We start from the raw sequence: 11816 nt of genomic DNA, 5'->3' as shown, positions 1-11816 counted from the left end.
TTCTGTGACATTGATTCTACCAATCTTTTGAGTGCTACATCCTAATTTCTTAATCAAGGATTGATTAATAAAATTATGTGTACTTTTGGAGTCTACCAAGAACACTGCTGATTGGTTATTGATTTGACCATATAATCTCATGGTCTTATGACCTTCAACTCCAATTAAAGTATGTAGGAAAATGACATGCCTGTTCTATAATTCATGGTCTTCATCTCCAATCTCCTCTATATTATCTACATAGTCACATAACTCTTTAGTATCATTAATATTATCTTGGCTTTCCTCAATAAACATCTAGTACAATTAAGCCTTAACACACCTGTGGCATGGTGTAAACTTAATCCCATACCACATGCAAAGTCCTTTCTTCCTCCTGTCATCTCTTTCCTCACAGGTCAGTATTTTGATAACATTGGATTTTACTATAGTTGACTCAGGTTTATTGGTTGTGTTTTGTAGGTATTTATAGGGGTTGTTGATTTAGTAGGTTGGTTGTAATTTAAAAAATGATTCTTTTGAGGTTGGCAACAATGGGGTAATGTAGATTTGGAGGTATAAGGATTATTATGGGATATAGGATTGGTTGTTATAGGAATCTTGTAAAGTTTTCTAGGCACATTTTATATTAGGGATTCCATCTGTTTGGCCAATTGATGAGCATGGCTTAGAAATTTAGGATAAAACATTCTAACAGGCTTAAAAATCTCAAGATTCAATTTTTCAAAAAATATACTGAGAACATTGTCATCAGAAATTGAAAGTAAATTTAGTAAACTCTTAAACTCCTTATAAAATTCATCAATAGTATTGTTTTGCTTTAACACTACTATTTCTAACATAAGATCAAAAAACTCAGTTTTAGCAAATCTATTCTTCATCTCAATAACATAAGTGAGCCAGCTTACCTATTAAATATTTCCTTAATTATTTATGAACTTCTAATGCCACTATGAGGGTTGGCCTTCTGAATGCATCATCATAGTCCTTATTTTCTCATTTTTTTGAGTTCAATCAGCTTTGAAAAACTATTCAATCTTCAATAACCATCCCCTAAAATTATCTCCAACAAATTTTGGGCATTCCTACTTAGAGTACTTTGTTGGTACCCTTGCTACTTCCTTTGCTTCACTAATGTGCTTCACTAATGGGAAAAGGTCTACGAATAATGACCCTACTACCTTCAACATCACCCATAACAAATTTCTGCTTCCTATCTGATGGTGCTGCTGAATCTCCCATCTCAACTTCTTGAAGTGAACTTTATCTATTGTTCTCAAACATGCCACGCATTTCTTTTGCAAAGGAATCGATCTTATCATTAAGCTATTTAATAGAGGTGTCAAGTTTAACCTCCACCCTCTCCAACTCCTTTTGTATATGGCCCATATCTCTCTGCAACCTAGTTGTCGTACCCTCTGTCATTACCAAGATCCGAGGATTTGATACCAAGAATGATGCTACTCAATTGAACTACTGTCAACTCAAGTTCTTCTGTAAAAATTCAAGGTTCTAATAGCTGAAATTTCAGAAATAAAGATAAGAAAAAAAGAAAGAAAAAAGATAGAAATAAATTTTAGAATCTAGAAAAAGGCTGTAAAATTGTATTTCTCCATGTAACCACATCCTTTCGTAATCGTTCTGTATTCGTTTTTATACCAATTGTCAATTCTCCCAAAAAATAATTAACATGCTGATTCATATATACTGACTGTAAAAAAAAAAAAAAAACTACTAAATGACTTAGATAATTGGGCACCCATGGCCTTCTTCGATTCAACTTGTAACATAATATAAAAGCTGATTCAGAAAAGAATTGTTCATCAAGGTAACAACAAACTCCTACATATCTCACCATCCATTCTTCAGTTTCTTTGTCAAGCCATTGGTGATGATAAATAGCATCAGTATTAGTAAAATGTAGAGATAAAAGAAGAAGAATTATTGCAAATGTTGAGGATCAAATCTCAACCACTGCTTAAAGGAATATAAATGCATAAACAAGCTGCAGGTTATCAATAAGCTAAAATTTAGACCACACACGAAAACCAAAAGCCTCAAGGGCATTATTGAAACATAATTAATCAGTTTCCATGGAGTTTCATTCCGATCCGGCCTGTGGCTGGAGAAAAGAGTCTAAGCACGGAAACATAGTCATACGGTTTATATGGGTCACCAACCCTTTGACCTTATGCCGGATTATTTAAATAGCATCCACTTCTTTTTTATTTTTTTTAACTACAAGAAAGCTTTACGCTGAAGCTGCATCTGTCTTTCATGCATAATTCTTGTTCTCTGGACAAAATCTGTAAAGCATGGAGTAGGAAGTGGGTTTAACCAGTGTTTTGCATGCCAGCAGCAATACCCTTCATAGTCAATATAAGGGTATCCTCCAAACCAGGGGCATACTCACTTGTCGGGTTCAGTTTCACAAGTTCATCTGCGGGTTTGCTTGATTCCATAATCTCTTTCGAAATATGTGGCCGCAACTTCACATTGTAATTTGGATCACGGATCCGTTTGAGTGTGTAGGCCTGGCAAACATTTAGTGTTGTGATGTATGAATCACGCAGCCGCAGCCTTTGCTTCAGGTATGGATCCCCTTCAAGAAGATCCTCGTGCCCGGCAATCTGGAAATAGAAGAGAAAAAGAGTAAAAGAGTAAGTTGCCTGAGTTTTCTAGCAATAGGTTCAAAGCACTCCATATTGGCCCATTGTCATTAATTGTCAAAGAGATGCAACCAATCTGACAGAATTCGAGTGTCATTGCAGGATATGAATTTAGCATAAATTTGCAATTACTTTTCAGGTTTGAGAAAAAAGATCAAGTAAATTTAAACAAAGTTCAAGTATCAACTTTCTTTTGGCAAAATAGCACCAAGAAGAAAAATTTAATGGTCTGCTTGGTAACCAAATATTTGAAGGGTGATTTTGATTTGGATTTTAAAATCCAAATACATTTCCTAGTGAGTTTACCTGGAGGAGAAGGCTTTTAGTTTCTTCATAGTTGGTCCTCAACCGCTCTGCAAATGACCATAGTTCTTGAGAAACAAGTAGCTTATCATATAAGGCTGCTATCCCAGGATCTCCTTTTGCGAAGACCATTTCAACCAAATCAATTGTCACCCTGAAGAAAGGCCATTCATTGTACATCTTCCGCAGCATATGGAGATTCTTAATGTCCTTCTGAATGACATATTTAAATGCTGCTCCAAAGCCAAGCCAAACAGGAAGATGAAACCTTGTCTGTGTCCAGGCAAAGATCCATGGGATTGCTCTGAGAGATTCAATACCCCCACTTGGCTTTCGCTTTGATGGTCGGCTACCAATATTCATCCTACCATACTCCAACTCTGGTGTAGCCTACAACCAAAAGAAATAGTATTATTCAATTGAAAATAACTTTTAATTAATTTAGATAGTGCAAAGAAATGATAATACAAGTTCACTTACAAGACGGAAATATTCAACAAATCGAGGTTCTTTGAAGACAATCAAACGGTACTCCTCGGTAGCAACAATGGCCATTTCATCCATCAGTGCACGCCATTCTGGTTTCGGTGAAATTGGTGGATGCATACCATGTTCAAGTGTGGCAGCTGTAAAACGCTGAAGTGTTCTAAAGCACAAGTGTTCCTCTCCAAACGATTGCTCAATAACTTCACCTTGAACAGTAACACGAAGTGACCCATGAATAGTTTCTGGCGGTTGAGATAATATAGCAAGATGGGTGGGACCACCTCCTCGTCCAACAGTTCCACCACGACCATGGAACATTGTTAGTTTCACACCAAATTGCTTAGCAACCTTTATAAGCTCCTCCTGAGCTTTGTATAACTGCCAGGCAGCAGATAGACGACCAGCATCTTTACCTGAATCAGAATAACCAATCATAACTTCTTGCTTGCCATTGATCCGATTTCTGTACCAATCTATTGAGAAAAGCCGAGCCAAAGCAGCAGGTGCAACCTCCAGATCTGCAAGCTTCTCAAATAGTGGAACAACTCTTAATGGTTGCTTCACATGGCATTCACGTTGCAGGAGCTCAACAGCAAGAACATCAGAAGGTGCAGTTGCCATCGAAATGATGTATGCTCCAAAGTTATCTGCTGGAAGCTCTGCTATGACACTAAACGTGTCCAAAACATCAGCAATTTCTTCTGTTTTAGGAAGATCAGGACCAAACAATGGGCGCTTGCCACTTAGCTCAGATAATAACCACTCCTGCTTTTGTTCCTCAGACCACCCCCGATAGGAACCAATTTCCAAGTGCTTGGTAATGGCATCCATGACATCTGTGTGGCGATCAGACTCTTGCCTAATGTCAAGTTTGACAAGTGACAGGCCGAAAGTTGACACTTGCCTCAAGAAATCAAGAAGGCTTCCATCAGCAATTGTTCGATCACCACAAGAGCAAAGTGATCTATAACAGAGTTCAAGAGGTTCCAGAAACTGCATAAAATTTAAGACTTAATTAGTGTCAAGGCCAGTTAAGAAAAGGTTACGATAAAAAATAGACATAAGAAAAGGCTATTTAAAATCATGACCAAAATAATTACTTGAGAGTGACCTAGTACGCGTTTCAAAACAAAATCCAAAATTTTCTATGTTGTTTGGCAAGGGGATTTTCCCTTTCTTATTTGCCACTGTTTTATACTTAATGGCAACAATTCATTCCTTGTAAGAGAAGACATTGCAACGGGGGCAGAAAAAGTGAAATGGAAGTTAGACTAAAGGTTCAAAACATTGCTGTCCCAGCATATAAAACTACAGATAGAGCAGAACCATGAAATTGGAAACGCTAGTTGTTGTCCATTTATTAAAAAGGCCACATATAGTCAAGGAGGAAATGTAATGGTAAATCTCTATTTCACTCGTGAAAAATAGGTGGAGTCCAAACTAATAATAGGACCATGATATATGATAACAAACAGAGACCTGCTCAATGTCAGTGAAAGTTGCTTCCTCTGGAATGTCAGAGATACCATGAGATAACATTTGACGAGACCTTTCACGTGTCTGATACAGTTTGTCCCTAACATCAGCAAGAATAACACGGTAGGGTTCATTGGGAGGAACTTGTTTCCAAAACTCTGCATTTTTAGTAACATCAATGAGAACTGAACCAATAACAAGAGATCAACTGAACAAAATATTACAGAAACCACCATTTCTGAGTCAAATAAATCATCACATGGCATTGGAAATATTGTCAGAGATGCAGGTCAAGTTTTTGTTTCCCTAAAGTCTAAATGTGTTCTTGGGCATGCTATAAAACATACACTCTTGAAGAATTCTGTCCCTTCATGGGGAATTTGAAAGAGGGAAAAAGGTCTTCTAAATACTTCAAAATATATTTTGAAAGCACTTGCAAAAATCATAACAAAACAATAACTTAGGTTTTTGTTACATGATCAAGGGAAATGCACATAAAACCCATTCAGAAAAGCTATTTACTTATGTAGCAAGTGCATCATCTAGATTTAGAATAAAATGCACACAAAATGGAAACCAGCATATTTCCAAAGTATACCTATGTAGTGTTTAGCATCTCTTCTCGAGGATCTATGAAGCTCTTTTGCACGAACACTAAGCTCATCACTGCAGCGCCACATGGACAACTGCACAGAAACATCAATAAGAATTGGCCTAAAATGGGTCCTTCAAATAAAGCTCTATAGAATGTGTTAGATGATGCAAGCTAAGTACCTCAAACATCAGATCCTCAATTTGGGAATAGTACAGATTGGCAGCCATCATTCTAGCCAACAAGCAAACATCCCTTGTGACCTCAGGTGTTACCCTTGGGTTGCCTGCATTATATATCAAGAAAACATTGAAAAATTATATATCAAGAAAACATTGAAAACCCATAAGATATTTGAATACCTCCAATTTTAACCAATTAACCAAAAAAAAAAAAAAAAGAAACTTTTGAACTAGAAGGTACTGTCTTTTAGCATTTTTTATTCAAGTAGGACCATACCATCACGATCACCACCCATCCATGAAGAAAATTGAATAAGTGGTGCATTATAGGGAACACGTTCATTAATTCCAATGTTCTTCAAAGCAGTGTCAACTCGCCGCAGGAATTTTGGGACACCCTTCCATACTGTTTCATGGAAGTAGCTCATTCCTGCCCTCATCTCATCTTGGGGAGTTGGAGGGGTCCTTCGAATCTCATCTGTACGAAATGCAGCTTGAATCTACATGGAAACAGAACCGAAACAAAATCAGAGAGAGCAAGTTTTTTTTTTTTTTTTTTAAATTGTGGAACAGGGATAGCAAGTTTATTTTCATATAAACAAATATCATGACAACGTGATTTACCTCACGCTGTAGAGCCTCATCAAGCTCCTGCTTATCATCTGGAGTAATATCTTTAGCATACAACTGTGCTAAACAATTCCTTATCCTGGACATATGAAAAGTGCAGAAAATGATTCTTTAGAATCAGAAACATATTAGTGAATTGAAGTAGGTTTCGAATTGAAATTTCTTCATCAGAGTACTTGTTGAGATGTAATAAAAAGGCATTAAGCATCAAACCTTCCATGCTTCTGCAGTAAAGATCTACGAACTGATTGGGTAGGATGAGCAGTGAAGACCAGATCCACAGTCTGATTCTTAAGAGCATCAAAAACTTCCTCAGGAGACTTCTTCAGATCAACCACAAGTCTCTTGAGAGTTTCTTCAATGTCTGATTCAGTTGTTGCAGAGTTCTCATCAACAAAATCACCTTTCTTCAACTTTATCCTTCGGCGGTAAGCAATCTGAACTTCCTCAGCCAGGTTAGCCAAGTTAAGCATGTGGGAGAAAGCTTTAGCTACTACAATAGAGTCACCGGGATCCAAACTGGTCAAAACATTTCCCAGCTCCTCAAGTTTCTTGGGGTTATTCTTCCCTTCATACTCGGCAGAAAGTTCATAACATTCTTGAACCTAAACAAATCAAACAGAAAAATACAATTTTATCACTGTAAATCACAGCAAAAAGTTCAAGAACAAGTTTTTTTATATAGCATCTTCCACAAAATAAACAGTGAACTAAAAGTCTGAAAGTAAGACATATAAATCCTCTCAGGATCTACGAAACCAACCCAATATATGACTATATGCCCTCTGATCTCCTCAGTGAAGAGTTGAGCTATGCAGAAACCAGAAAATTTTCAAATTGAAAAAGACCTCCAATTTCAATGTAATCCAAATATGAAACTTCCATAATTCAATGTACAATCAATTGATAATGAAAAATACTACCATGAGCATTCATCATCCTTTCAACAAAAAAATATGTTTATGTCTCCAACCAAACACTCGTTAAGCATCCAACTTAAAACTAATTGGCAATAAGTGGATGGGCCCAACCTGAATATAAAGTTACTGGAAATTGAAAATTTATTAGATGTGGAATAACCCACTTTAATAAGCTCCCATCACGTGTAGGTGGGATAACCTATTTTAATAGATCCCCATCACATGCAGGCGAAGATAGAAGAAGCCTTCCACATGATCTGGCTCTGATACCATGTTAAGCATCCTACCCACAACCAATTGACAATAAGTGAAGATTGACAGTAAGTGAAGGGGCCAACTTGAATATAAAACTACAAGATATTAAAAATTTATTAGATGTGGGATAATTCAATTTAACACGTGTGTAGGCTACGTGATAGAAGCCTATTAAAGTGGATTATTCCATATCTAATAAATTTTCAATTTCTTGTAGTCTTATATTCAGGTTGAGCCCCTTCACTTACTGTCATAGGGTTGGTATCAGAGTCAAGATTTTTTTTTCATTGCCTTTTCCTATCAGGATTTTTCTAGATCTTCCTTCCATTGTCCTTTCCTAATTTGTTAGGTGGAAAACTTCTTCCATTTTCGTCTACACGTGATAAGGTCCGTTAGAATGAATTATCTCACATCTAATAAATTTTCAATTTCTTGCAACCTTTAGATTGGACCCCTTCATTTACCACCAACTGGCTTTAGGTTAAATGCTTAACACGATATCAGAATCTAAGATTTTCCGTTACCTTTTCTTAATTTGTCCCATGAAAAGCTTTTTTTTATCATCCACTACACGTGATGGGACGTTGGATAACCCACTTTAACAATAGTCATACTCCACTATATACAATTAAAAGAACATAAAAAATTTCAGAGCAGAAATCACTATCCTTTCTCGTTAAAAAGTAAAGTGTTTAAAAACAATGGCATTGACCAAACTATCAAAAATCAAATTTAAAAAAAAAAAACAAAAGTGAAACTGAAGAATGACATACCGTTTCCTTAAGATCCTCGCCATGCAAGTCTTGAAGAATATCAAGAAACCGATCCAAAAGCAGAGCATCATACTCCACCAATTTATCATCTTCACTCACTTTAGCAGGAACCAAAAGCCGTAGCTGCGCATCAATGGAAGCCAACTTCTCTATCTTGCTAGAATTATTATTACTCGCCATTGCCCCACTCAAAAAATAAGCCTTCAGTCTTTTTTTATCCTCCCTGTGGATAAAAAAACATGATCAAATTACCAATACACCAAAAAGCATAAATCAAGGATTGGATATATAAAATAGCCACAGAATCTGATTAAGACCCAGAAAAATAGAACCTATAAAATCGAAGATTTGATATAGAAAAGCCATGTATAATTCAAAAAACAAGGCATAATTTCAGGAGACAATTTGAGTCTTTCTAAACAAGGAAAAAAACAGAGTAGAAAGTTTAATGATTTTGAGAAAGACCCGCTTTTGGATATTCAAGTAAAGATATGGACAATGAGGTACCTGAATCTGAGTAACTTAGAAAAACCCAAACTTGGATCAGAAAAAGAAAGAAAAAAAAAACAGGAAAATGGCAGAGAGAGAGAGAGAGAGAGAGAGTTACAAGAGCATGTGAACAAAGGAAGACAAATATTTATAGACGAAAAAAGTAGTCAGCTACCCATCAAATTTTTCCTTTTTTTTTATTGGCAAAAATTAGTGTTGAAATTGATGTCGAAGACTAAGAAGGGAGAACCAAAATGAACAAAATAACTTACTTTTGTTTGTCCTCTCTCCTTATACTTTTTTCCAAATTTAGTTTGCGGTGGGATTGGTTTGTTCGAATATGCTTTCAAGGATGCTTCTATTTTACATTTATTTAATAAGTAATTTTGTTATTTTTTCAAACATAATTTTGAAAGCATTATATTTATCATTATTATAATATAATTAATTAATAATCATAATTAACTACCATGCAAGAGTTTTTAAAAATATTATATAGAACTTCGTGTTGAATCACTGCATAATTTTTAATTGTATTTGATTAATTATAATATTATAATAAAAAATAAAATTAAAAGATAAAAAATACTTAAATTATAATTTAATAATTATTTAAATTTTTAATATTTTATTAAAATTAATTAAGCTTTTAATTTTTTATTTTAACTCAACTGAACTCTTATGTAATCACATGACAAAATGTAATTAATCAATCTCTGAATTATAATCAATTAAATTATTAGAGATATCTTAGATAAATGAATTGATAAAATAGAAAAAAATTATTTTATTTAATTTTTACATTTATTATTTGTGTTACATGATAAATTTTTATTTATTTTATTAATGTCATATAAAAATTTATTTTAATTGATAAAAAATTAACAGTACTAATTTTTTCGTATAAATAAAAGTTTAATTAAATGTATATAATTATTTAAGGGATTGATTGATTATAATAAAAAAATAAAAGCTTGGATTAATTTTTTAAATTTAAAAAGAATTATTGTAAAATGCTAATTGTAATATGTGGTCAACTAAAAGAAATAAATAAAAAAAACGTTTTTCAACTTGACTTGTTAAATATAATTTTAGTTATTATAATTTAAATATTAACAATTTTAAATAAATTTTTTTTTAGAATTTGGATTTTATTTGTATTACCAAATTATAATCGACATAATTGTTAATTTGATATTTGATATTATGAAATTAGCAAATTAGGAGAGTCTGTGCAAAAAAATAACAGTAATAATAATAAGAATTCCTTTTTTATATGCACTAATGAAGTTTACACGACGTTATCAAAAAATTATTATATAGATTGTTTCTAATGATATTAATTTTTAATAATACCTTAAAGGAATATGTGATCATTTTTTTTTAGTTTCGTAGATGAAGGTAAAAAACTTCACTATGTATTTTTTTATGCCTTTTCGTCATATTTTATTTTTTTAAAAAAATATTGTGAGAATATAGTTTACATTTTAATTTCCACATTTCATCTTTTTTCAAAGGGATGACATTTTAATCCATATTTATCACAAATTTGAACTAAAGATTATTTAATTTTAACTATATAAACATTTTCACAAAATTTAAAGAATGATTTGTGTAAATTTTTAATACAATGCAAAAATTATAGAAAATAAAAATGATTTGTTAACAAATTATTCTTCTTTATTCCACTAGTAATACTTTGGAAACACAATCATGAAAGTATTTTAATCAAACGTTTAACAGAGGATAATGTACTGGAGGCAACATCTGAACAGATTAATGGACACAAATTAAGTAACCTAATTAAAAAGATTTAAGTTTAATATGAAAGTGTAGTACTTTTGATGGGTTATAAATAAAGTATCACAAAGTTGGATCAAAAGCAAAAGCAACCAATTTACTAAATTAAAAATCCTGATCATAACCATATTTAAAAGTTGTGTGAATAATTAAAAAAAATTTATTATTTCATACATTCTGTGGAATTTTTAAGAAAAACAGATAAAATATTGTTATTTTGTTATTTAAAAAGATAATTTAAGGGATATTTATTGAAGGAAAGATTTAAATGAAATTTTTTTAAGTGAAAATTTTAAAGTTTCTTATTAAAAATAATTAAATTAAAATTAAAATTAAAAATCAAAATCAATGAATTAAAAGATTTAATTACATAGATTAAGTGTGTAAAATTTTAAAAAATTTTAAAAAATTTTGATAATTTAAATAAACATTTTTAATAAAAATATTACAAAAATTTTTATCGTTAAATAAACATAAAAAAATTGCATTATAAATAATATTTTTTATAATTCTTTTATAATATTAATTTTCATATTAAATTCTATTAATTCTTTGATTTAAAATTTTAAAGTTTTAATTAAATCACTTTTAAGAAAAAACTTTACAAACTTCATTTAAAGAATTTCATGTAAATTTTGTTTTATGTATTCATTCTTTTGAATTTTAGTATAAAGTTTACAAACTTCACCGTAACATAATATTGAATAGAGTTCTTCAAAAAATTTTAACTTCAACTCTCAATTCCTAAGTATCCAAAAAAAAACCCCTCCATTCCTAGTTTTACGCCCAACTTCAAAATTTTGTAGGAGAGTTTTGGTTCACATATTCTAACTTCTCCTTTCAGAATTTAACTTTACGTGATTCTTTAGTTTGGTTAAAAATTTTCCTTATTTCAACAGTGTAGAAAAAGAAAATGCAGGAAAATCAAAGACTCACTTTTCTTTAAGTTTTTTAGATTCCAAAGTGAAAGTAAATTTTTTTTATTTACCTTCACTTAATTATATTTTCAGATTATATAGATAACGATATTTATCTTAAAAATGTAGTGATTTTTTTATAAGATTTTATGAAAATATTTTTTTCTCAATATATTTTAAACAAAAATTATGTTTTGAGATTAAATATATGGTGTTCATTATATTTTTAACAAAAAATATGTTTTTAAAATTAAAAATATGTTTTTTATTGAAAATATTATGAAAAAAATTATATTTTATTTTTTATAATTTAAACAAAGACCA

General features: G+C 32.0%; 1 protein-coding gene across 3 annotated transcripts; it reads right to left on the bottom strand.

Moving 5' to 3' along the window:
• Positions 1-2044: 2044 nt before the first annotated feature.
• On the bottom strand, positions 2045-9007 carry LOC111298852 (phosphoenolpyruvate carboxylase-like). Of its 3 annotated transcripts, none has more exons than XM_022893548.2 (11): positions 8894-9007; positions 8287-8509; positions 6552-6943; positions 6333-6417; positions 5986-6208; positions 5709-5812; positions 5533-5620; positions 4938-5092; positions 3453-4451; positions 2976-3362; positions 2045-2630 (listed from the first exon to the last, which is right to left on the bottom strand). In XM_022893548.2, the coding sequence occupies exons 1-11, from the start codon at positions 8899-8901 to the stop codon at positions 2334-2336; spliced, it is 2961 nt and encodes a 986-aa protein (XP_022749283.1). In that variant the 5' UTR covers positions 8902-9007; the 3' UTR covers positions 2045-2333. The 3 variants fall into 3 exon arrangements, with proteins under 3 accessions (XP_022749283.1, XP_089603005.1, XP_022749284.1); XM_089746879.1 differs by lacking the exon at positions 8894-9007 and adding an exon at positions 8619-8893; XM_022893549.2 differs by lacking the exon at positions 8894-9007 and adding an exon at positions 8794-8893.
• Between the last annotated feature and the right edge of the window lie 2809 nt (positions 9008-11816).

This window comes from Durio zibethinus, chromosome 18, assembly GCF_047325235.1.
Source record: "Durio zibethinus cultivar Kanyao isolate XHJ-2024 chromosome 18, ASM4732523v1, whole genome shotgun sequence".
Lineage (NCBI taxonomy): Eukaryota > Viridiplantae > Streptophyta > Magnoliopsida > Malvales > Malvaceae > Durio > Durio zibethinus.
Note: the sequence above shows the minus strand (reverse complement) of the source record. Positions and strands in the feature narration are given on the sequence as shown.

Excerpts from the sequence above, each read along its gene's own strand:
- LOC111298852 (XM_022893548.2), bottom strand. Across the intron at positions 6,418-6,551 it reads TTACTGCAGAAGCATGGAAG|GATAAGGAATTGTTTAGCAC; the intron begins GTTTGATGCTTA and ends TCATATGTCCAG. Across the intron at positions 5,813-5,985 it reads GATGGGTGGTGATCGTGATG|GCAACCCAAGGGTAACACCT; the intron begins GTATGGTCCTAC and ends TATATAATGCAG.